Source organism: Oryx dammah, unplaced genomic scaffold (genome assembly GCF_014754425.2).
Source record: "Oryx dammah isolate SB20612 unplaced genomic scaffold, SCBI_Odam_1.1 HiC_scaffold_18, whole genome shotgun sequence".
NCBI classification, from domain to species: Eukaryota; Metazoa; Chordata; class Mammalia; order Artiodactyla; family Bovidae; genus Oryx; species Oryx dammah.
Genome location: NW_024070202.1, coordinates 113,790,276 through 113,816,289, shown reverse-complemented (window position 1 = coordinate 113,816,289; position 26,014 = coordinate 113,790,276). Strand labels below are relative to the sequence as shown.

Sequence of the window (26,014 nt, the reverse complement as noted above, 5' to 3'; positions counted from 1 at the left end):
GGCCGTGGTCATCTCAGCCTGCCTTGGACCTCCCCACTTTTTGAACACCCCCTCCTCTGGTGTCCAAGATAACAGATGCCTCTGCAGACCGTCTGGGTCTCCCCCGACTCTTCCTTTGTCTTCTCACTCTTTGTTTATTTTTGTTTTGGTGTGCCTGGTCTGACTGCAGCTTCCAGGATCTTTGTTGAGGCATGTGGGATCTAGTTCTCTGTTACTGTTGTTCAGCTGCTACGTTGTGTCTGACTCTTTGCAACCTCATGAATTACAGCACACCGGGCTCTCCTGTCCTGCACCGTCTCCCGGAGTTTGCTCAGACTCATGTCCATCAAGTCAGTGATGCCATCCAACCATCTTGTCCTGTTTTCTCCTCCCTCTGCTGCCCTCAATCTTTCCCAGCATCAGGGTCTTTTCCAATGAGTCAGTGCTTCGCATTGGGTGGCTAGAGTATTGGAGCTTCAGCTTCAGCCATCTGTCCTTCCAGTACCGGGGCGCCCGGCATTGGGAGTGTGGAGTCTCAACCACTGGACCTCCGGGGACATCTCTGTCTCGTTCTTCACCTCATCTTCCCCAAGGCCTGCAGCTCCCAGGCATGCCCGTGATTCCGGCCCTCCCCAGCCTCACCAGCAGGCCATACCTGTCCAGCCAGATACCATTAGTCTTCACGTCTGCATGCTGTAATGGCCCCTGTAAGGACGTGGGTCCCAAAGTGAACTCGTGAGCAGCCGGTAGAAGCATCTCTGAAGCTGTGTCACCGGCCACCTTCTACCCCGTCTCTCTGTACAGTGGGGACCCCCAGAGTCCGTCCTTCCTCCCAGTCAGTGGGCATCTCCTTTCTGAAGAGTCCACCTTGGGAACATCCCTGCCCTTTCCACCTTCCTCTCTCCTGATGGTGCCCAGCAGCCTCCTTTCTCCTCCTTTCAACCCACCCCACCAGTCTTTCCCAACAACTTCAAATATCATTCCAGACCCCCTCCCAGACCCTTCACTAGCCCCTGTCTCTTAGGAAGTAAATTTCCTCTCCTTAAGCCAAGCTGCACGGTGATTCAGAAATTTGGGGAAAGAAAGAATGGGTTTCCTCTGGTTTTGACCAGTGGAGAATAAATGGCCCTGTGCGCCATGGGATCCCATTCTGGGGTTTTCTTTCGGAGTCTGGACACGGTGAATCATTGGCAGAAGGTCTGGAGGTCGTGATGAGGGTTGGGTTTCCAAAGCCACCTCACTCCCCTCCCCGCGTCCCCCAAATCACACAAACACAAATCCGATCTGAAATTTTCCGGGCTAGATTCTCTAAAGGGACCCGGAGAGTTCGGGAAATCCTGCTACCTCTAGGACCTGGAGGATACGAGTGTGTGGGGGTGACCCTCCCCGCCCCCCGCGGAGCCGGCGCCGGAACTGCCTAAGGGGAACCGGCAGACCGGCGCTGCAGGGGGCTGCGGACGGCCGGGGTTGCCGCGGGGACGTGGGATCTCGGCCGAGACCTCGGGGGACTGTCAGAGGCTGCAGATCGATCCTGGGGGCGCTGGGCACTCCTCGTCCCCTTGCAGGACTTCTTAGGATTCGGAATTTACACGCGATTCCCCAGTTAAGACGGACTAAGGGCGCTCTCCAAGGAGGGCGGACCCCAGATCCCCCAAGAGTGCCTCTGCAGGGTCCGTAGGGTCCTCGAGGAGCCTGGAGGGAGCCAACCTGCCGCGGGCCTGAGCGAGCTCCCCGCGTGTGCGTCTCCCCATCCTCGACCCTGCAGTCCACCCTGTTCTCCTCCCCGTTGTCCCGGCTTTTGGTCCAGGCAAGGGCGGCGAGGGCTGGAGCCCCGAGGCGCGGGCCGGGCAGCCGGGACGATCGTACGCGAGCCGCGGCGTCCCCGGAAGCAGGCGCGGGGACCGCGGGCTAAGGTCGGTCCTGAGAGATCGGGAGCGGCGGTCGGGGTGGGTGCTGCGGGAGGGCAGGCCCGAGAAGTGGGAGGGGACAGGTTGAGGGGTGGTCTCTGAGGAGGAGCCTGGCTGGACTGTATTGTTCGCCACTCGGCCGCCCGGAGCGCGCGGCGCTGGCCGAGGAGGACGCGCGGGGCGCTTCACTCCCCAGGCTCACCGGTCCCCGGCACCCCGCGCTCTCCAGCGCGCCCCGAGACAACCGTGCGCAGGTGGGTGCGGTCTCCCCGGGGAGCGCGGGGCGGGAGGCTTTCCGCGCCGGTGGGGCTGCGGCTGCTTCGCCCGTTACCCGGACTCCCTTTGCGACGCAGCCCCTGCGAGTCAGCTGGCCGGGAGGCTGGGTGGGCGCACGGTAGCGAGGGTCCCCCGCCTCACCCGCGCCGGGTGCCTCCGCAGGAGCCGGGAGCCGAAGGCCCGCGATGGCCTCGGGACGAAGCCGCAGGGAACCGCCGCGAAGACATCGAGGGGCCCCTCCCTAGCGGCGCGCAGCCTCCTCCGAGGGCCCCCCCTACCCGCGGGATGGGGGGCGGAGGGTCTGCCCTGAGGGTCTGCGCCGACCACCGCGGAGGCATCAACTGGCTCAGCCTGAGCCCCGACGGACAGCGCCTGCTGACGGGCAGCGAGGACGGCACGGCCCGGCTCTGGAGCACCGCGGACGGCACGTGCTGCGCCCTCCTGCAAGGTAGACCCGCCCGGCCTCGTCCTCCGACCGCTCGCTCTGCCCTCCTGTCCGCCTCTCGCCAGCCTCTGACCTGTCCGCAGACCCCTTCCCCCAAGTCCAGCGCGCACCCACCGTGGACCCTCGTGGAAGAGCCCCCCCGGGGGGGTGGGGTGAGGGTGGGCGTGCAGGGAGGCCGAGATCCCCACCAGCGAGGCAAAGGGCGCGGCGGCGAGGGCGCAGCGTCCGGTCAACAGCTGAGTGAAACCACTTCCATCACCGCAGTGGTGACAAACGGAAAGAAAACCGCACCTCTGCCCCTTGAGCTGAGCGTCGCCCTGGCTTCTCTCTCGCTGGCCTTGTGACCTGTGGCCGGATGTTTCCTGTCCCCCAGCCTTTGGACACAGCAGGGGCTGGGTCGGCGGCGGAGGTGCTGTCTGCACGGTGTGGTACTGAGCCCCTTTGCGCAGGCGGGGAGACTGAGGCACCGAGTTAATTAAGTAGCTGGCGGGCGGTTTACGTAGCCCCACCCCGCGGGGAGGGGCAGAGTCGAAACCCCCCTCCCTCATGCGACCACCCGGCCCTGCTCTCTCTCGCTGCTTGGTCTCATCTGCAATTTGGAAACGCCATGAAACAGCAGGAGATACACTTCGGCATAAGTATTGCTTCATAAAAGAGCCCTGCGGATACACCCGTACCGATTTATATTTGTGTATTTACTGGAGGGGAGGTGGATGTTTTTCCTCCTCCTGGGGGCCTGTCACATGCCTGCAGCAGCAGACTGCCAGGCCCCTCCGCTCTCTGAGTGGCCCGTGTAGCCCCTGGCAGAGGCACCAGGCTGCCTGCCGTGCGCGCAGTTGTTTGTCACCGCGGATTTTTCCACCACAATCAGCAAATCCTGGGTGGCCTGCCCGGCGCCCCCCTCGCCCCCCACCCCGCCCCTCCTCTCCCCTCCTCCGCCCCTCCCCCGCCTCCTGTAGGCACGGGGAGCAAATTAGCTTCAGGACTGGCTGCTCCTGCCCCTGCTGGTTTTAAACAAGAGCAGTGAGGGTAAATGTTTCAAGGCTCCGGAGGGGTGCAGTTTGGTGCTGCCTGCTCTTTGGGAGAAGGTGCGGGTAGTGGGGAGTTGGCCACCACTCGCAGACAGTCACACTTGGCCAGACGTAGATCTGTTAGAAAATTTAAATCCAGTTGGTATTGTTTCCCAAGTGTGACACTTTTATCTGGAGGGCTTTCAGAAATGCACATTCCCACGTCTGGGTTTCCCTGAGCCCTTGGGGTGGCACTCTAGAACTGGAATTTCTTTCTTTATTTTTGGTGGTGTTGGCCTTCCCAGGTGGCTCTAGTGGTAAAGAACCCACCTGCCAAGGCAGAAGACACGGATTCCACCCCTGGGTCGGGAAGATCCCCTGGAGGAGGAAATGGCACCTCACTCCAGTGTTCTTGCCTGGGAAATCCCATGGACAGAGGAACCTGACGGGCTACAGTCAGTGGGGTCGAAGAGAGTCGGACACGACTGCAGCGACTTAGCACACACTGAAGCCGGGTCTTCCTTGCGGGCTAAGGTTGCAGCGATCGGGGGCTACTCCCCAGTTGTGGTGCTCGGGCTTCTTGCTGCCCTGGCTTCTCTTGTTGGGGAGCAGGGTTTCTAGAGTTCGGGGGCTTCAGCCGTGGCCCTGTGACATGTGGGATCCTCCCGGACCAGGGATCAAACCTGTGGCCCTTGCATTGACTGGTGGATTCCTTACCACCGGGGCCCCCAGGGAAGGCCCAGAACTGGCATGTCTAGCACACTGCGAGGTGGCTGTGATGGTCAGCTGGCCTGGGGAGCCCTGGGCCTGGAAGCGCTTGTAGGAGCTCAGTGTATCGGCCAGCTTCTGCTTCAGCAAGCTCCAATCCTTTCAGGAGTGGTTCTGGCCTGATGGGCACCTGGCTTTGCCCCCAGGGACCCCCGTCCTTGCCCCAGCCCTGCCCTGCCATCCTCACCCAGCTCTGTCCTGGTAAGTCCCCCGCACACCGTCTTTAGTGGCCCTTCTGGTGGCTCATCCCCACAGGACACCAGCACTGCTTGTTAGTGAGGTCACCTAGACGCTCTGATTGGGGGCTAGCTGGGGGCCATCCTACCCGACAGGAAAATGCTGTCAAATGAGATAATTGTTGCCAAGATCCTTTCTATCACGACTGAATCTTCTGTTATAAAGGTTTGCACTTCAGTTGTCAGGGACAGAGGGGACTTTCCTTTTCCCACAGTTGCACTCATTGGCTTGACTTGTAAGAGACTCATTTTGAGTTTATGATGATCCTTGTGCACCCCCCCACCCCTGCCCCATGGAAAGTAAGGACTTGCCAGCTCCACCCCGCACCATAGGATTTTTTTGGATCAGCGAAGTACTAATAAGATGTTCTGAAATTTTAGTTTCCTATATTTTATCAACACTCTTCTAAGTACATATTTTCTTCTGTTACAATTATGAGATGATTAGACTTGACACCAGTTTATTTATTTTATTTGTGGGCTTCGAGGCGAGGCTTATGGGACCCTACTTCCCTGACCTGGGACTGAACCCACGCCCTGGGCAGCAGATGTTCGGCATCTCAACCACTGGCTGCTGCTGCTGCTAAGTTGCTTCAGTCGTGTCCGACTCTGTGCGACCCCATAGGTGGCAGCCCACCAGGCTCCCCTGTCCCTGGGATTCTCCAGGCAAGAACACGGGAGTGGGGTGCCATTTCCCTCTCCAATGCATGAAAGTGAAAAGTGAAAGTGAAGTCGCTCAGTCGAGTCCGACTCTTCGAGACCCCATGGACTGCAACCTACCAGGCTCCTCCGTCCATGGGATTTTCCAGGCAAGAGTACTGGAGTGGGGCGCCATTGCCTTCTCCACTGGACCTCCAGGGAATTCCCTGTTTATTAACTTTTTAAACTTTATTGAAGCATAGTTGGTTTACGATATTGTGTTAATTTCTTCTGTACAGTAAATTGACTCAATTGTACATATATAGACTTAAATATATTCCTTCTCGTTTTCTTTGCCATTATAGCTTGTCACAGAATGTTGACTGTAGCTCCCTCTGCTGTTCAACATGGCCTTGTTTAGCCATCCTGTATACAATAGTTTGCCTCCCCGATCCCAAACTTCCACTCCTGTGCTCCTCAATCTCCTCTCCCCTTTGGCAAACACAAGTTTGTTCTCTGTGTCTGTGAGTCTGTTTTCGGTTTCCTAGATGCGCTGATTTGTGTTGTGTTTTAGATCCCACATGTAAGCGATTGCATATTGTACTAGCTTAGTCTGATCATCTCTAGGTCCATCTATGCTCCTGCAAATGACATTATTTCATTCTTTTTTTAAAAAAAAATTCTTGGCCATGCCCCGTGGCATGTGGGATCTTAGCTCTCCTGAAAGAAAGTGAAAAAGTTGCTCAGTTGTGTCCGACTCTTTGCTACCCCGTGGACTTAGAATATTCCAGGCCAGAATACTGGAGTGGGTAGCTGTTCTCTTTTCCAGGGGGATCTTCCCAACCCAGGGATCGAACCCAGGTCTCCCGCACTGCAGACGGATTCTTTACCATCTGAGCCACCAGGGACGCCCAGGGTAGCCCCCCTATTAGGATCGGATCTACCCCCTCTGCAGTGGAAGTGCAGAGTCTTAACCACTGGACCTCCAGGGAAGTCCTATATTTCATTCTTCTTATGGCTGAGTAATATTCCATCATATATATGTACCACACGTTTACCCATTTATCTGTCGATGGACACTTAGCATGTGCCCTCTTGTCTTGGCTGTTGTGAATAGCGCTGCCATGATGACACCAGTTTATTGATGAGACAGACGAGAGGTGCAGATATTTACCAACATGCTAGACATTCTAAGTGTTTTCTGCATACTCACCTCGTTGAGGCAGGCACTGTTGTCAACATCCTCGACGCACATTGTGGTTGCAGGGCTTGTCCAGGGTCACATAGCTGGATGGGAAGGCTTCTCGCCCTTGGCCCTACTCTTGCCAGGACAGATCTGTAGGACAGCCGTGCCCTCCCAGGGCCGCGCGGCTGGTCAGCGGCAGCCTGGTCCCTGGAGGTCTCCTGACTCCAGATCCAGGCTCTTTCCACTCCCACTGTGGAAGGTGCCTCATCGAGGTGGGGACCGGGCCCCGCACAGCCCTGGGCCCACCGAAGGCAGCGAAGGGACAGCCTGCTGGGCCTCCCTCCTGGGTTTGTTGGGCAGAGCAGACTGGGTTGGCAGCTTCTGCCTTGTGTGTCCTTCCACAGACAAGCTCACAGTGGCAGAAGCAACTGGGGGCCAGAGGCTGTGATGTGAATCTTGCAGGGTTTAGGGAGCCTGTGCCAGAGGGTGGGAAGAGCCAGGCAGTACCTGGTGGTGGAGGTTCGGCGGGCACACTGTCACCCATGGGGACCCCTGCAGACTAGGCTGCAAAACCAGTCTCCTGAGCTCTGCCCCCGAGAAACTATGAACCCTTGAACTGGCTTTCAAATGTAATTGGTCAGCTCGCAGTGAGAGAGAAGTCTTAATTGCCTTCTGTAAAGGGAAGAATTGCTTTTACTGTACTTCTTCCCCTTCGCCTCTTTTTCTCCTTTAGCCTTTGGGTACCCACCTCTCTGGGGCACTTCCACAGGATCAGTGGGAACAACAGCATTTCCCCCAGTGGCTGTTCCTGTCCTGGTCTGTTCTCACTTAAGTAAAGGACCCAGCCTGAGGTTCCAGCCCATGATGGCTGTTCCCCTGCAAGCTTCCTTCTAACAGCACCTTCTCACCTGATGGGGGTGGTGATTGTTTTCCGTTCCCTGTAGACAAACAGCACACTCCTGTCTACTGGAAGCCTGGTGGGCGCCTGCCCGTCTAGATGACCCCTGCTTGCTACCAGGAAGCAGAAAGGACCACTGACGGTCCAGAGCCTGAGCTCTGGAGCCAGGCAGCTTGGGCCTGAATCCGATTATATAACTTCTCGAGCCTCAGTTGCTTTATCTCTGAATTGGGGATGATAAGAATAGTTACCTAACCTCAGAGGGTCATGGTGGGCACCAAGGCAGTGAATATAGAGCTGCTGCTAAGTCGCTTCAGTCGTGTCCGACTCTGTGCGACCCCATAGACGGCAGCCCACAAGGCTCCACCATCCCTGGGATTCTCCAGGCAAGAACACTGGAGTGGGTTGCCATTTCCTTCTCCAATGCATGAAAGTGAAAGTGAAGTCGCTCCTTGCATTTGCTGACTTAACCCTTCATGCACAAAATGAGAAACAGCATCCCCTGGGCCCTGTACTGTGCTGGCTCCAAGCTCTTCCGTATTTGCTTCTCACAAGCCTGTATCATCCCATTTTGTAGATGAGGAAACTGAGGCTGGCTCCCACCATTCTGCTTCTTCCTCTGGGAAGCTGACTCCCATGGGTTCCTTGTGTAAGTGGAATTTGTCTTTTTATTTTTTTATTTTATACATATTACTTTGTCTTTTTGTGATGGGCGTGTTTCCCTCCGCTCAGTGTCCCCAAGGCTGTGACACGGGGCAGAATGTCCCTCCTTTTGAAAGCAGAACCCTCTTCCCTTGTGTGGATCTAATTCATCTTCTTTATCCATCACCCGTCCTTGGACACTTGCACTGCTTCCACTGACTTTGTGAGTGATGCTGTTGTGAACCCAGGTGTGCAAATCTCTCTCCCAGGCCCTGCTTTCCCTTCTTCTGGGTGTGTACCCACAAGTGGGATTGCTGAGTCATCTCATACATGCTTTTAAAAGGGCATGTAGGCGCCCAGGGGAGACGCTCAGACAGAAACAAAATCATTCTTAGCTTTGTCCTGGTCAAGGAAGCGTTCTGTAAATAAGCAGCCCTGGGTTTTCAGCACAGATGGGAAGGAAGCCCACAATGGTGACTCATTCTCCAGCTCTGTGGAGACCACTGTCCTCGGGAGGAGAGCTCTCCAGTGAGAGCAGATCAAGGAGAATGGGATGCGAACAGACAGCAGTTTGGTCGAGGTTGCGGGACCAGAGAGGCTGGGGCTGAGGACGGGCACTGAGGTGGCAACAGAGACCAGCACAGGGGTGGGAGCCTGGGAGGGGGTGGCGTGTGGCCCACGCCGCAGTCCCCCGTGGCTTTGTCAGACTCCGTCCATTCCGGCCAGAGCTTCCGTGCTCAGACAGCAGCAGGAAACCAGTGGCCTCTCCCAAATGGGCACTCACGGAGAGTCTCATGAAAGGACTTTGGAAATGTGGGCAGAGGGTAGAAACCGCAGAACCTGGGTCTCAGCGGGGCTGACCCTCCCCAGGCGGCCGTGGTGTGGAGGGGGCTTCGTCCAGGGAGGGAGGACCCTGGTTTCTGGGCCTTGGGTGAGACTTCCTGAACTAGAGGGCTCTCCTGGAGCTCTCGACTGTCTGAGCCCTGATGGCAGTGGGGGGCCAGGGAACAGAAAACCCCCAGAGAAGGGGGACAGGGAGCCCGGGGGGGGGCCAGGGGGCCCCCGGGGGGGACAGGGAGCCCACAGTGGGGGGTAGGGAGCCCAGGGGGGACAAGGAGCTCACAGGGGTGACAGGGAGCCCATGGGGGGATAGGGAGCCCGGGGGTGGACAGGGAGCCCAGGGGTGGGACAGGGAGTCCACAGGGGTGGGGGGCCGCAGAGAGCAGCTTGGACAAGGGCAGGGGGCCCCACTGCGCAGACGGAAGACTCCAGGGGCAGCAGAGCTTGTCATGCTGAGCTGAAGGCGAGTTCAGCTGGGCCATGCCCTCCCCGGCCCCCTCTGCCCCTGCAGACCCTGGTCTCCGGCGGGGTGAGCCGCTCCTGCCCATGGAGGGGTTACTTCGACTCTGAACCCCCCAGCACGTCCAAGGGCGTGCGAGCCGGGAGGCCGGGAGGGCCAACTACCTTGGCAGGAAACCCTGAGCCTCAGCATATTCTCTTGAACAAAATAACCGCATTTTATCTGCATTCTGCAGCCCTTTGAAAATATTTATTTTTCGTTTGGCTTTCTTGCTTATTCTGCACAATTCCAACAGCTCGTGGCCGAGGCTCTGTGGTCCCCGGGGACTGGAGGGCGCCTCCCGCCTGCATCCTCGGTGACCCTGCCGGGGTGATGGGGCCCTGTTGTTGCTAGTCTGTGGGTTATAGCCAGGGGCTTGCTGACAGCCCCCAGGACCCCGGTGCGGCAAGGACTCCAAGCCCGGAGCGCTCCCTTGGGTGTGAGATGGCGTCTGGTGCCAGAGAAGGGGCGTGTGCACAGAAGAACCTTGACCGGTGCAGGGACCCCCGCCAGCCCGGCCAGGCCCCCGAGAAGGTGGAGGGTCAGCTTGGCCCAGCTTCAGAGATGAGCTTTTCCACACTGAAAAACTTTTCATTGTTACCTCTTTTCTTCAAGCCTTTGTTTATACTTCTGTTGATTGGCAGTCAAGTGTCCATCGTTGTTTCAACTTCTACAGATCAGAGGAGCGGCCCAACTCTCACAGTCTTGGTCAATGAGTACAGTTCCATCGAGCCGAGGTGCCAGCCTTGGGATTTCAGTGCTTCCCTTGGTCTGGTTGGTGGGTCCACTTAAGCTCTGCCTTCCTGCTGTCAGATGCTGCTGAGACAGGACGGAAGGAGCTTAGATTTTGGACTAAGCGCCTTCATCTTAGTCTGGACTGGGGGTGGTGCCCTGAGGGGGACTCTCCTAGCCTTGGTGGGCTTTGGGGGACCCCTGTCTTGGTGCTGAGTGCTCCCAACCCCTCCTGACGGCAGATCCGGTCTCGGGGAGAGTGCATTGACAACCCTCAAATATTATATAAACATTTTGGGGTTGGCAGAAAGCTGGGCCGCGTTTTGCCAAACACATTTTACCCTCAACTTCTAAACTGACGTGCACTTTGATGGAGACAATCTCATATTTACTTAATTCACAAACATTGTTTTCCTAGAGGCCTGGTACATACTATCCAAGAAAATGTTTATTTCTTACTTTAAAAAAAAAAAAGAATTCTGTTTCTTAGAACCCAGGAAGTTGGGTTCTTTCAAGAGTAATTAAGCTTGAACCCCAGGCCAAAAAAAAAAAGTGAGAATCAGTTCGAAACTGCTCAGGAGGTTCTAAATCCTTGTGTAATTGATACCAGACATTGAGAGGAAATTTTTAAAATCTGATCAAACTCTTTAATGTCATAAATACATCCCTCAAATCGTTCTTGTTTTGAGTTGGTCACTCGCCTTGTCTGTGACATAGCTCTGAGGTCTCACATTCCTTTGATTCCATTGATTTTTCTGGTCCCTGAATTCTCCTCCAGTAGAATCAGCTTCAGTTTACTGTTGGACATGGTTATATTTGAGATGGAAACACTTCTTTTTTTTCTTTTAAACTTTTATTTTGTATTGGGGTATAGCCATTCAGGGCTTCCCCGGTGACTCAGGCGGTGAAGAATCCGCCTGCAATGCGGGAGACCTGGGTTCGGTCCCCTGAGTCAGGAAGATCCTCTGGAGAAGGGAAGGACTACCCACTCCAGTATTCTGGCCTGGAGAAGTCCGTGGACAGAGGAGCCTGGTGAGCTATAGTCCATGGGGTGGCAAAGAGTCGGACAAGATTGCAGCAAGTTAGCACGCTGGCATAGCTGATAAGCAAACAATGTTGTGAAAGTTTCAGGTGAACCTCAGAGGGATTCAGCCATGTACATACAAGCAAATGCTTACCTGGAAAACAGGCTCTTTTGTGTCCAGGGACCAAGGGTCCCCAGGGCTGCATAATAAGGCTCAAGGCGTAAAGGTCAATCCCACAGCCAGGGTGAGAGCCGGAAGATCGGACAACTGCCTCGTGAGAGCGATGGCCAGGTGCACTTGGAGAGACCCCGCGCTGCATCGCCCTTGCTCCGTCCCAGACCTCCACCCTCGCTCTGCCTGCTTCATCCACCTTCTCTGCCGAGCACCTGAGTCCTGGCCCCCGGGGCACCTCCTGCTTGGTGTGTGCCGTCTCCTTGTTCAGACACTTCCTCTTCTCTGGACAGATACCACAGAGACCCCTCCTCACCCACCACACCTGGCGTCTGCTCTGCTGACCCTTGTCACGCACTGTCCCTGCACCCGTCATGCTTGGAACTGTCCCTCCTTCTGGGCTGGCTGTTCTCCTGGAAGGCAAGTTGTTGTTCAGTCGTGTCCAACTCCTTGCGGCCCCATGGATTGCAGCACGCCAGGCCTCCCCATCCTCCACTATCCCCCAGAGCTTGCTCAAACTCATGTCCATTGAGTCGGTGATGCCATCCAACCATCTCATCTTCTGTCCCCTTCTCCTCCCACCTTCAATCTTTCCCAGCATCAGGGTCTTTTCCAGTGAGACAATTCTTTGCATCAGGTGGCCAAAGTATTGGAGTTTCAGCTTCAGCATCAGTCCTTCTAATGACTATTCAGGACTGATTTCCTTTAGGATTGACTGGTTGGATCTTCTTGCAGTCCAAGGGACTCTCAAGTGTCTTCTCCAGCACCATGGTTCAAAAGCATCAATTCTTCAGTGCTCAGCTTTGTGGTCCAACTCTCACGTCCATGCAGACCACTGGAAAAACCACAGCTTTGACTATATGGACCTTTGTTGGCAAAGTCTTTGCAGGGGACGTGTCTTACTTATCCCTGTATCTGTACGTGTTTCCTGTGGGTGCTGTGACTGATGATCACACTGGGTTTCCTTGAAACAAGTTTCTTATGGCACAAGTCTAGAGGCCCAAAATCAGTGTCACTGGGACAAAATCGAGGTTTCCTTAAAACCTGCAGGGAAGACCACAGTTACCTTTTCAGCTTCTGGCGGCTGCTGCACCCCTTGGCTCGTGGCCTCATTGCTCCAGTCTTCAGGGCCAGCAGCCGCACGTCTCTGCTCCTTCGGCTTGCCTTCTCCGTGTCCTGAGCCCTCCCTCTGCCTTCTTATGAGGATGCTTGTGAAGGCATGTAGAGCCCATCCTGATATCTAGGGTCATCTCCCCATCTCAAGGTCCTCCTTAATGAGTTGAATCTATAAATGTGCCTTTTTCCAAGAAAGGTAACATTTCCAGGTTCCAGCAATTAGGAACCAGCTCTCTTTGGGGCCAGTGTTCTGCCTGCCAGGGTCTCTCCCCAAACGTAAGGACAGCTCACAGCTAGCATTTATGCACCCTGCGTCATGGCCCCGTGACTCAGGCAGCGGCACCCTCCCCATTTCAGGTGAGGAAATCGAGGCACAGAGAGGGAAATAACTTGCCCACAGGCAGCCAGTAGCAGCACCAGGCTGCTCTCCTGGGCATTCTGTTTCCAAAGACCATGCCGCTGGCCTCTGTTCTTCCTACCTCTGTAACATGGGGCTCGTTGAATGACTGAGTAAATACAAGGAGCTGAAAAGTTTGAAGAAAAGGAGGGACTTCCCTGGTGGTCCAGTGGCTAAGACTCTGCAATCCCAGTGCAGGAGGCCCAGGGTTCCATCGCTGGTCAGGGAACAAGATCCCACGTGCTACAACTAAGACCCGGAACAGCCAAGTAAATAAGTAAATAAATATTTTCTTTTAAAAAAGACTAAAAGAAGATGGTTAAGAAGGAGGAGGGAAGGAGAGGAGGGAGGAAGGATTCCGGGGCAGGCTGAATGCTCCCTGAATTGCTCTTGGCTCCCCACGATTCCTGAGAGTCTCCCAAAGTTATAGCACCGTTTTGAAGCGCTGGTCCCTTCTGGACTCAGCCCAAACTGCCCGCAAGCTGCTTTCTTCCCTTCCTCCGTGTCTCAAACACGCTCAGGGAGCAGGCCTGCCCCGCAGCGCTCACGTCCTCCCCTCGCCTGCAGGACACGAGAGCTACGTGACCTTCTGCCAGCTGGAGGACGAGGCCGCCTTCACGTGCAGCGCCGACTGCACCATCAGGAAGTGGGACGTGCTGACTGGGCAGTGTCTGCAGGTGTTCCGGGGACACACGTCCATCGTGAACAGGTCAGCGGGGCTGGGGGCGGTGAGGACTGGGGACCGAGAATCAGGCTGTGGGGCCCCTGCCCTGGAGGAACTTAGCTTCTGTGGGGAGCACGTGTGGACATGTGGGGAGGTGGCCAGGAGCACAGGGCAATAGAATCCCCAGGACAGAAGTGTCCCCGGGTGTGACAAGTGCCAACTGCCCAGGGCTGCAGGTGTGTGTGTGTTGGGGGTCGGGGGGGCAGGTTGGGAGGCGGAGGTGCGGACAGGGAGGCATCGCCTACCCTTAGACTAGTGCCTGGACATCCTTGCTGGCCCTTCGCACAACCACTCCCAGCTGTGTGCAGGGAAAGGCCTTGGAGGCTACAGCTCCTACCGATGGGAGCAGATTCCAGAGCAAACGGCTTAATTGGTGCCTGATGCTGGACAGGGCGCTTGGAGGAGGAACAGAATGGGGCTTGTTCTGCAGAGGGAGTCGAGGGGTTTTTCAACCTCTCCTTTCCCTGTTGCTGTTGAAAATATCCCAGCCACTCCTTCTCACGGAGGTTTGAGTTTTTCCAAAAACGTATCGAGTTTGGGTCTGAGCTGAGCCATGAAAATTCCTTGCTGATCAGATCGGCTGGACAGTCTTTCTGTAACTTGAGGCCGTCTCAAACCCTGCCCCCCCCCCCCCCCCCCCCCCCCGCCCCCTGAGGGACTGCCTGGTAGTAGCTGGAGTCTGGGCACCTGCCCTTGGGCCCTGCTGACCTCAGGGGCTGGGAAGGGCGCCTCTCCAGGGAGTTAACTAGGTGAGGAATGTGCAACCAGGCACTGTGGGGGCCGTGGTTGCAGGGGACGGGGAGCAAAGGCTGTTTTCAGCCAGTGCGGGCTTTGCGGAGCCTGGGGCTGGGTAGGACCCGGCTGGTCCCACACACGGCGGGTGGAAATGGTGGGCCGGCCTGGTCGTTAACAGCCCCCGACAGATGGATGCTCCCACAGGGCAGGAGAAAGGCCGAAGTGTCTCACGGACTCAGGATGGTGCTGAGAAGAGAAGGGCCCCGTGGGGGCCCTGGGAGGGCTCAGGACTCAGGATGGTGCTGAGAGGAGAAGGGCCCCAGTGGGGACCCCGGGAGAGCTCCAGCCCCCGCCTCCTGCAGCTGAGCTCTGATTCCCCTCCAAGCCGCCATCCCCCTTAGCCAGAGCAGGTGGGGACCAGGGACCTGGGAGGCAGGCCCGGCCAGGCAGGAGGAGGGCTGGGATGAGGAATTGGGCCTCAGCTACTGCTGGCCTCTCCCAGCATGCTGTCCCACTTATTTATTTAAATATATATATATATTTTGGTTTCAAACCTTGAGGAATCCTCGTTCCCCAACCAGGGATCAAACCCAGGCTCTCAGCAGTGAGTGTTCAGAGTCCTGACCACTGGGCTGCCAGGAAATTAATTCCCAGTACTGTGGAGACCCGCTCCAGTGTTCTCGCCTGGAGAATCCCAGGGACGGCGGAGCCTGGTGGGCTGCCGTCTGTGGGGTCGCACAGAGTTGGACACGACTGACGTGACTTAGCAGCAGCAGCAGCAGTGGTCTATTTCGAGAAAGAAGTCTGTGACTGAGGGAGAGTGTGGGCCTGGGGGCGACTCCTCTTGTGAGGCTGGGTGCTGCCGGAAGGGCCGACAGAGGAGGGATCAGGTAGAGAGGGTCCCATCTCAGGTAACTGTATCTAACCACTCCTCAGAAGTGAAAGTGAAAGTCGATCAGTGTCCGACTCTTTGCAACTCCCTGGACTATTCAGTCCATGGAATTCTCCAGGCCAGAATACTGGAGTGGGCAGCCTTTCCCTTCCCCGGGGGATCTTCCCGACCCAGGGATGGGACCCAGGTCTCCCGCATTGCAGGCAGATTCTTCACCAGGGAAGCCCAAGAAGACTGAGTGGGCAGCCTCTCCCTTCTCCAGCGGATCTTCCCGACCCAGGGATTAAACTGGGGTCTCCTGCATTTGCAGGTGACTCCTAAGAAGTAAATCTGCACAGAAATTATGCTCTGCTGAGCACACGTGTCCACAGGCAAGCACACGTATGCACTCAAGCACAGACACCCCCCCCCAGGGCCTCCTTTTGAGCAGCTGGCTGTTCTGAACATCTCCGGGTGCGTATTTGCATTGTCACATAGCTGTGCCCACAAACATCTGGTGTCCCTGGGTGAGGACGTGGACTTTGCTTCTCATGGTTTCAGAGCAGGGCCAGGTGTGTGAGCTTCTGGGGGCACCAGTCCGGCCTGGCGTCCCTGCTGTCACAGGCCACGCAGGTGTGACTCGGGCCCCCGGGACGTCACCCAGGGTGCCAGGTCGTCACTTGCCTTTAGAAGCACCCACGCGGTGAAAACTGCACCTCCCGGCGTTAGGGAAGACGTCGGCGCCTATTGAGAGTGTGCGGGCTGCTTCCTTAATGACTCGTGGGTGGGAGGACCATCCTGGGTGAGAGGCGGGCGGAGGGTGTGCTCCGCTCCATGTCTGTCTCTCCTCCTGTCCGTGCTCGGCTCACAAGCGAGACATTTTTACGGTTTTAATGTTAACATTTTTTTGGCAGCACCGCACAGCATGCAGGATCTCAGTTCCCTGCCCGGGGATGGAACCCATGCTCCCTGCAGTGGAAGCTCGGGGTCCTAACACGGGACTGCCAGGGAAGTCCCCAGGCGAGACCTTTTGCAAGAGGGGCGTGAGATGATCAGCCTGCATACCTGGTAGACAGGAGGCCCCCACTTGCTGCAACCAGAGAAAAGCCCACAGCAACAAAGACTCAGCACAGCCAACACATAAATAAACTTTAGAAAAAAGAGGGGTCACAAGGTTTTACTCTGTGGTGGGGGTCCTGACCCCTCTGTCCCCACATAGATGACGCACCCCATTCCAGCTTCAGGCAGCTGCCTCTGGGGGTGAGTGTGTAAATTAGGGTCCCCTCTCATGCCCTGTGAAGTTACACAGGGAGTTCTAGTGTATTTTCTTCAGAGAAATGCTTAGTGTACCTCAGAACGGGAGTAAGAATCAGGAATATTTACTGCTTGGGAGGCTCTGCTCCCGCGTGGCCTCCCCTCTCACTGTCCCTTGAAAAGGGGGTTCGAGATTCCTTGGCCTTGAGATTTTTCTCCGACTCGTGTCTCCCAATCGCTGGGAGCATTTCCGGTTTCTCATCCATCTCCTGGGCTCATTGAACATGTCAGTCACCAGTCACAGGGGACCCCGTGCCGGGCCCTTTGCTGCCTGACCCCTGACCCTTCCTGTCTCACCACCAGGATCCTGGTCGCCGACAACCAGCTCTTCAGCAGCTCCTACGACCGGACGGCCCGCGCCTGGAGCGTGGACAGGGGGCAGGTGGCCCGGGAGTTCCGGGGTCACCGCAACTGTGTGCTGACCTTGGCCTACGCCAGGGCCCCCTGCGTGGAGGAGGCGGTGGCCGGGGGCCTCCTGGTGACAGGCAGCACGGATGGCACGGCCAAGGTGTGGCAGGTGGCCAGCGGCTGCTGCCACCAGACACTGCGGGGCCACACGGGCGCTGTGCTCTGCCTGGTGCTGGATGCGCCGGGCTGCACAGCCTTCACGGGCAGCACAGATGCCACCGTCCGCGCCTGGGACATCCTGAGCGGCCAGCAGCTGCGCGTGTTCCGGGAGCACCAGGGCTCCGTCATCTGTCTGGAGGTGAGAACTGCCTGACTGCTGGGGGGCCCCGGCACCTTCCCTGGGTCGTGCTCCGAGCGGCAGCCCACCCTGTGTCCCAGTCAGCTCAGGCTGCGTAACAAAGTAACCGCAGAGGGGGCAGCTGGAACAACAGAGACTGGTTGGCTCACCACTCTGGAGGCTGGAAGTCCAAGAGTAGGGTGTGGGCAGGGTCGGTTTCTTCCGAGGCTCTCTCCTCTGCTTATAGATGGCCCTTCTGTATCCTCACGTGTCTTCCCTCTGCATCCATATTTCCTCACTGGATGAGGTTCCACCCTAGTGCCCTCATTTTAGCTTAATTACCTCTTTTAAAGTTGTTGTTGTTCAGTTGCTCAGTCGTGTCTGACTCTTTGCAACCCCATGGACTGGAGCACGCCAGGCTTCCCTGTCCCTCACCATCTCCCAGAGCTGGCTGAAACTCATGTCCATTGAGCCTGTGATGCCATCCAACCATCTCACGCTCTGTCATTCCCTTCTCCCTCCTGTCTTCAGTCTTTCCCAGGATCAGGGTCTTTTCCAGTGAGATGACTCTTCGCATCAGGTGGCCAAAGTATTGGAGTTTCAGCATCAGTCCTTCCAATAAATGTTCAGGGTACTTTTTTATTCTTACATCTATCTTGCCCATGCCCCATGATGTGTGGGATTCTAGTTCCCCAATCAAGAGATCAAACTTGCATCCCCTGCCATGGAAGCGTGGAGCCCCAACCACTGGACCACCAGCAGCTCCTAATTGCCACTTTAAAGACCTGTTTGCAAATACGTCACATTAATAGGAATAGGGTGAGGGCTGTCGTTCACAAGCGAATTTTTGTTTCCTTCCTTGTGACATGAGGATCAGGTCTACCCACAAACTGGTCTCTGCATGCATGCTGTCACTTCAGTGGTGTCCAGCTCTTTGCGACCCCGACTGTGGCCCACCAGGCTCCCCTATCCATGGGATTCTCCAGGCAAGAACACTGGAGGGGTTGCCATGCCCGCCTCCAGGGGACCTTCCTGGCCTGGGGCTTGAACTTGCGTCTGCCTGCGTCTCCTGCATTGCAGACGTATTCTTTACCCACTGAGCCACCTGGGACTCCCAGCTGTGCTCCATAATTCCTAAATCCAGAAGTTCCCCAAAGAAATGAAGTTTTCTCCTTAGCCTTGGCATCAAAACTCACTTGGCGGCAAAGCCCGGCCTGAACAGACATGAGACTGGGGGTAGGTCAGCTCATCCCACTTCCCGGGAATACCCGCATATACTTTGCTGTGGAAACACGCGTGTGTTCCTCGAGTCCAAAAGCTCCCGAAACACCTTGGCCCCTGCGGTCTGGATCAGGGATCCTGGACCCGGAGCTGTGCCTCCCCTCGGTGGTCATGAGGGTTTCCTGAGTCGACGGAGACATCGTGCCTGCCGTGGAGCCTGCTCTTGACACCCATCAGCCCGTGATAGTTGCTCTGAAGCCTCTGGGGATGCACTGGCCACACTCAGTGAGCATATCTGCCGGATGAGGTCCCTCCTTCTGTCGAAATATCAGGGTCTGGGTGCTCCTGGTCCCGGTTGCGGCCACGGCCTCTTCCCTTCTCCAGGCCGGTTCCGCACACGAGATGAGCAGGTTGGGATTCAGGGCTTGGTGACACTGAGGCTCTAGGAGCCCCAGGGCAGCGATGGGGGTGTGTTCGAGGTGTCAGGAAGCAGCGTGAGGCCGTCCCCTGGAGAGCAGGGTCAGGAGGCCCGATTTTGGGTTCTGGGGGTGAAGGGCAGCCCTGGGACCCCAGGACCAGTGGAGTAGAGGTGGTCTCCACTCTGCTTGGACGGAGTGACCTCTGACCCTGGTGAACCCCCGAGTTGCCATGTGTCTTTGGTTGTATTAATACAAATGGTGTCTTTCTAACTCAAACCGTGCTTGAGGAAGACTGGTGATGGCGTGGGTGCTGAGCTGAGAGCTGGCTGCCTGGTATCTTTTTTTAATTAAAAATTTTTTTTTTTATTGGAGTCTAGCCCCCTGGGGGGCTGCCCTATGTACACTGTGCCTGGTCAGGTCCTTCTGTGCTTGGAGATAAACTTGTGGGCCACCTTTTCAGAGGCTAGGAGGGCAGATGAACGTGCCTCCGAGCCATGGGCCTGCATGGACGTGGTGTCCACTGTAGCATCCTCCACCTGCAGCCCACTCAGTGGAACATTCTGGGAGCAGAGGCGGGGCCTCTGCCTTTCTCCTTCACTAGGGGACATGTATCCAGGGTCAAGCGAGCCGGCCCCAGAGAGTTCCAGAAGCCAGGTCGGGGTGGAGCCAGGTGTTCACGGGCCTCCTGTGGAGAAGGTGGGCCAGAGCAGAGGCCAGGGCTCACTTCCAAGTAGCAAATTCAAGGTCAAGCCTGCCGACCACCAAGGGGGACTGCTGCCTTACCCCCACTCTTCCCAGAAGCTCCCAGGGTCTGGGCTCTGGTGGGTGGTCCTTGTGAAGAAAGAGAAAGTGGAGAGTCTTTCCTGTCCTTCATATGTTATGCTTTTAAAATTTTTCGTTGTGAAACATTTGAGCCATGAAGCGTACAAGACACTAAGACAGACTCTGTGTGGCTGCCTCTTGAAATGAGATATTAACACTCTGTCATGCTTGGTTGATATCTTTTTGAAATACTTTATTCTTTTTATATTTAACTTTTTAAAATGTAATACACACAAGTGTACAAAATGGATTACAATACTTCATGTCTTTTTAAAGAAATATTTCAAAGACAGCCAGACAGGGACGGGAAAGGTGCTCTCAGGTGTGGGGCAGTCCGAGGGTGGTGGGGTGCCTGCCTGACCACCCGTGCCATTGTTGGGGGTGCTCCGTTCTTTTTCTGCAAAAGCCCCTGGGTAGGGGGGTGTTTGGGGGGCAGAGGTTGCTATTGCCTTTTAGGTGTACGTTCCAGCTCCTAAGTTCGACCAGGCTGCCGACATGATTGAATTGATCCTCACGATGGAGGTTAATTTTTCTCATTTGGTACACAAAGAGATGGAAGCTCAGCACGGGTTAAGCAACTTGCCCAGGGTCTCCCAGCTGGTAAGGGTAGAGGCAGGATTTGAACCCAGGCCTGAACGTGTAACCTGGGCTTTTAACAAGCAGCTTTTCAGGGTGTGTTGGGGTCACACGATGCCCTGCACCTGGCCCTGTGCACCGCCTGGCCCAGGGGATTCTCTCCTGCTGCTCCGGTACAAGGCCCGTCATGAGCCAAGGCGAGGGTGAGGCCTGCCCCCGATGCAGGGCCATGGGCGCGGACCCCTGGGCCTGCAGGCCTCGAGCTGCCCTCTGGGCGATCACCCTGCAAGGAGACGGCCTCAGGTCCTGTCCCTCGGAGCTGCCTTGGCTGCTGGGAGTCTCACGAGACCGGCCTTTGGGACTCACCCTGTTAGGTCCCTCCTGCTGTCGCCATCCGCCTGGAGCCTCCCTGGTCTCCCCTGCTGCCCCCCGGGGGTCCTTTCAGGAAACCAGCCCAGGCAAGCCGTGAGGCGTCTACCAGCTTGTCAGCCTCTGGGCTCGGGGTTTGTGCTTTGAAAGTGTGCTGCTTGGTGATTTCTTTCTTCTTTCCTTCTGTCACTAATCCTGTGTTTGTTTTCAGTTGGGTCTTTGATGCTCTCACTGCGGGCAGCAGGGGCTACTCTTCGTTGTGGTGCATGGGCCTCATTGCGGCGGCTTCTCTTGTTGCGGGACACAGGCTCTAGGGCAAGAGGGCTCAGGAGTTGTTGCTTATGTCTTAGTTAGAGGAGAAGGGGACGACAGAGGATGAGAAGGTTGGATGGCATCACCGACTCAATGGACATGGGTTTGGGTGGACTCCAGGAGTTGGTGATGGACAGGGAGGCCTGGCGTGCTGCAGTCCACGGGGTCACAAAGAGTCGGACACGACTGAGCTGAGCTGAGCTGATGGGCTTAGTTGCTCCATGGCAAGTGGAACCTTCCCGGACCAGGGATCAAATCCGCGTGCCCTATGCAGGCGGATGCCCGTGCAACACGCCACCAGGGAAGTCCCTGCTCGCTGGTTCTGGGGCACGTGCACCAGGCCCTGCATCATCAGGACCCCTGCTTTGAGCAAGAGGCGTCCTCCCTTTGCCGCAGCCGCTGTGGACCCTCCGTGCCTCCTTTGTGGACCAGAGCGGGCAGAGGTGTGGAGGCTGTGGGACCCAGATCCACCACTGGGATCTCCGCCTCACATGCTCTGGGAGTCTCAGTGGGCAGTCTGGAGAGTATGGTCACTGGAAGTCCGGGGCTGCCTCTGGGAGGGAAACGGGCGGCGGGGGACAGTCAGGAAACACGGGGGCCAGTGGCGATCAGCTGGGGGGGCAGGAGGCAGACGGTGCTGGGCAGCTCGAGGAGGGGCCCTGGAGGGCGGATCTCCCATAAAGAATGAGAGGGATCCACTTGGGGGCACCTCCCGGGCAGAGAGGACCTATAAAGGGGAAGACACGATGTGTGTCCAGGGTCCTCTAGGGACAGTGGGGACATAGGAGCCTGGGGAAGCCGGCCACATCCCAGACTCCATGTACAGTGCCTGAAAGGCCGAGAGCAGGTGGGGGCGCCAAGCAGGAGCCCTGCCGCCATCAATGGTGGCACAGACGGAGGGAGGACTCAGGTGAGGTTCTGGATCCTGCTAGAACGCTCGGGCAGGCCTATGTCACCTTGGCCCTGTCCTGGGGGAGTGGATGCCAGTAAGAGAAGCCAGAAGCCAGGCTCCGTTGGCCGGGCTGGTCATAAGCTCAGTAGGACTGCAGGGCAGGGCCTGGGAGGCACAGGCCCGGCCTGCCGCCCACTTAGTCCACAGGAAACCCCTAAAGCCTCTGTCTTAGCGATTTGCCCAAGGCCAAGTCTGACCTGTGCGGTGGCTGGGTTGGGAAGAGGAGGTGGGCCAGAGTCCTATCCTCTGGGATTTAAACTAGGAGATAATAAGGGGACACTGAGTCAGGAGTCGGCGGTGGCAACGTCAGGAGCATGTGCTCCGCCCACCACCCGTTGCCCCCAGAGAAGGGCCTCCTTTTCCCTAAGCCTCCAGGGGTTCCAGGCCCCAGCAGTGCAGTCCCTGGCTCTCTCCGGGGCTTGTCGCCTGCCCCCCGTCCTCCTGGGCTCTGCCAAGTGGAGGAGACCTGGTGCCATAGCCAGCTAGTGGCAGCTGGGGACCCACTGGCCGGCACCGCCTCACGCCCCCCTGCCCGTGTCTCCCCGGGCCATTCCTCACCCCCTGCAGCACCCACCAGGGGTGTGAATGCCGCACCAGCAGGGCGAGGGAGGCTCGCAGGAACCGGGGAAGCCTGTCTCCAAAGGCGGGGCCAGGACCCCATGATGGCCCCCGGGCGTCCAGCTCTGGTCCCAGCAGAGGGCTACCTCACACATGCCACGGCCAGTCAGGTTATTTCTAGACCTTTCTCTCTCCTGTGTGCCCTCCCTGGAGTGGAAGTCCAGCGTGAACGCCCTCCCCTGGGAGCCTTTTTCCTCAGCTGGGACGATACCGGGACCTGCAGTAGCTACAGGTGGATTCCCATGACCTTCCCCGGGGCCCAGGCTGTTCTTCAGTAGGAAACGGCTGACGAGAAACCCCTGGTGGTAATGGCAGCAGCGGCAGCCGGCATTTCCTGGCCCCTGAAGTTAGGGTGCTGAGCGCTGTGTGGTTGGGTCTGAGCCCCACGAGGAAGGGGCTGGCGTGGTCCTCACTGTGGGTGAAGCGGCTGAGAGTAGAATCAGTGACTTGGCAAAGGGCCAAGGGCCAGTGAGGCTCTGCAACAAGGTCTGTCTGATGCCTGCAAGCCCGCCTGACCCCCACTGCCCTGCAGAGGAGGTGGTGGGTAGGCAGCATGACCTCAGGCACCAGAGTGGGCGACTGGGTGGGACCCCCGGGCAGGGGCATTTCTGGCTCGCCCACAGTTTCTCCACTAAGACCTGCACGTGCCCCTCCCCGCTTACACAGAGAGGTTTGGAGGGGCTTCTGAGCCGGCCCGCTGTGTCCGGTGCCAACCCTCCCCCCCACCCCCCACCGCAGCTGGTAAACCGGCATGTGTACTCGGGCAGCGCCGACAGGACGGTCAAGTGCTGGCTGGCAGACACCGGCGAGCGCGTGCGCACGTTCACGGCCCACAGACACAGTGTGAGCGCCCTCAAGTACCACGCGGGCACCTGTAAGTGACCCCACGCTCCCCAGAGCCCCGGCCTGCCTGTCCCGTCACGCCTCACCCCCCAGCACGTCCGCTCTCAGCCAGGCCTCTCTGCTTCCGCTGACTCCACTCTGCCCTCCTTGAGCCTCAGCTGCAGCTCAGTTTGGGTGGCGGCCAGGAGTGGCAGTTGTGCCTCCTTCGTGCATGTGTTTGTTCCTCCAGCCAAACAAGTTCCAAATAAGGGTGTGGGGGCCTCTCCCCACCTTTACCCACTACGATGTACAGCGACCTGCATGTTCAGAGAACCTCAGGTTAAGAGCGGGTCCCAAGGGCACATTCTAATTCTCAAGTGAGACAGTGATGTTGCTTAACTCCAGCCAGACTTGAGGGGCCTGTGGGTTTAGCTTCACTTGACATTAGGTTTGACTACAGATAAGAGAAAATCCAGATAACAGGGAATTTAAATGAGAGTGGTTTATTCTTCTCTCAGGTAGAAGAATTTTAGAGTCTGGTGATCTAGGCTGAAATGGATGGCTTCACAAAGATGTTAGACACCCAGTTTCCTTTCTTGACTTTGCTTCATCATCCTTAGTACATATCATCTATCTTTAAGGGGGAACTTCGTGGTTCAAGAGAGCTGCTGGTATGCCAGCCATCATGTTTTAGGCAAGCGGGAAGAAGAGGAAAGGGCAAAAGGATATGTCTTCTAGATGAGTAGACCCCTTTAAAGATCTTTTCTGGGAATTCCACCCAAAGACTTCTGCATACATCTCTCTGACTACTGCCTATAAAAGAGACGGAATAATAAAACCTCTTACTGGGGATACTGCTGCCAGGACTAATCAGAGTTATTTTGGAAGAAAAGAAGGGTAGAGTGGCTTACTGGGTAGTCAGCAAGCACTCTGTCCCGCAGATCTCAAACTCTCACATCTGGGCTTTCCTGGCTCTCTCCAAGTGGCTTGCCATGTTTACAGCCCAGACACACCCAGAAGACAGGCATTGTGCTGGGAAACCAAAACGCACAACCTGACCACTCCTAGATGGGAGTGGGGCCCCACGTTCCTGGACATTTCTTTCCTAAAACGATCCCCAATGTTATATTTTTCCATCAGCACCCTTTTCCCAGTTATTCTCTCTCTCTCTCTCTCTCTGTCTCAAACACACACACACACAGAGTAGCAGCAGCAGCAACCGCCAGAAGCCAGCCCCACGTGGAGCTGAGCCTGAGAAGCATCCTTTTAGTGCAGGAATGAGGGAGCAGACTGGGCTGGAGGAGGAGTCACAGAGGAAAATTCAAGTGGACTTCACAGCACAGGTGTTAAATGAAGATAGAACAGATTTCCAAAAATAGTGCCCAAGATGCCCTCAGGACTTGGGTGTCTGATGCACAAAGATGATCCCCCACCGCGTCCTGTTTTCTGTGTCCAAGGCTCTAAGTGTGATTATGGCTCTGCTCCTGCCAGGGTCTGTAATTTACAGAGAAGAACGTTGCCTAGAGCGCCTCCCTGTGGCAGCAGCTGGAATGAAACCTGCCGATCCCATAGACCCTACTTGCTCGCTGCCGGCTGTTAAGGAACTTGGCCGTTGGTCTTTCCCATCAGGCTGCAGGATAATCAGACCAAATTCCAGACCCTCTTCCCACACTCAGGATGCCCAGTAACACTGGTGGAAGGGGCGGCGGGAAAGGAACTGAAAAGGCTGGCAAACAAAACCCTTTCAGGTCCACATTCATTAGCGTTAGCAGAAAACCTGGGAATGGGCAGGCGACACAGGAAGCAGGAAGGAATACAGTCCAAGAACAGGGAGTCCCCGAGGGTGCTTCCTGCGTCTCACTCAGGCCGCTGGGTGGCTGTGGCAGATGGCCTGGGTACCACACTCGGGCACTTCCTGCTGCAGCACTGAGGTCCTCTGGCCGAGGACGACTAGTTGACGGAAAAGGAGCCCAGCGCCCTTGTCCCCAGGTGGGACAGCTCAGACAGCGCTTCTCTCAAGTACCCCAGCAGTCACCTCCTTGCTCACTAACACCTGCATGGGGAGTCCTTCCTGTTTCTCTCCCCACTTCTTGGAATGCCCTGCCAGAGGAACTGTTTGAATTCAAATCTTAGTGTCAAGGTCAGCTGCCAGGAGAACCCAGGCTAAGGTAGTAAGTGGACAAGGGAGTTCCTCTGGCCAGTGCTCTCAGTGGGATCCCTGACCACTACCAGCATCACTTGGCTGGAGGGTTCTCAGGCCCCACCGCAGACCTTAAATCAGAAACTCAAGTGGGTCCAGCCATTTCTGTCTCAACAGGACAGGGCAGGCTGACCCGAAGCCCAAGGGCGCTGGGGCTGCCGCAGCCCTGCAGAGCTGGCTGCGGTCCACGTGGGGCGCCTCGGAACCCTGGCTCCCCACGCTGACCTTGAGGCAACCGTACTAAAGACAGTGAAGGTGCCACCTCCTTCCTTTCAAGGGGCTCGGGTTGTTTGCCATTTGCAATTACGACATCCCCGGGAGGCGAGCGGACGGGCCAGGAGAGGGTCTGTCACTCTCCGTCCCCCCGCCCGTCCACGCCCCCACCCCCGCCCCGCGGAGCCCCGAGGGGACGAGGGCGCCAGGCCAGCGGTGCCGTGTGTCCACAGTGTTCACGGGCAGCGGGGACGCCCGCGCGCGCGCCTTCGACGCCCAGTCCGGGGCGCTGCGGAGGGTGTTCCGGGGCCACGCCTTCGTCATCAACTGCATCCAGGTAGGCGCCCCGCCCTCCCCCGGGCCCGCGGCTGGTTGGCAACGGTCGGTGGAGCGCC

General features: G+C 57.0%; 1 protein-coding gene across 1 annotated transcript in view; it reads left to right on the top strand.

The window, feature by feature from the left end:
• Positions 1-1,884: 1,884 nt before the first annotated feature.
• Positions 1,885-26,014, top strand: part of WDR86 (WD repeat domain 86) — a 25,365-nt gene continuing 1,235 nt past the window's right edge. Inside the window, exons 1-6 of the mRNA XM_040259933.1 lie at positions 1,885-2,140; positions 2,325-2,610; positions 13,334-13,475; positions 16,714-17,116; positions 23,123-23,258; positions 25,853-26,011. Coding sequence (XP_040115867.1) covers positions 2,448-2,610; positions 13,334-13,475; positions 16,714-17,116; positions 23,123-23,258; positions 25,853-26,011 — 1,003 coding nt within the window. The 5' untranslated portion in view covers positions 1,885-2,140; positions 2,325-2,447. The remainder of the gene's footprint in view (positions 2,141-2,324; positions 2,611-13,333; positions 13,476-16,713; positions 17,117-23,122; positions 23,259-25,852; positions 26,012-26,014) is intronic.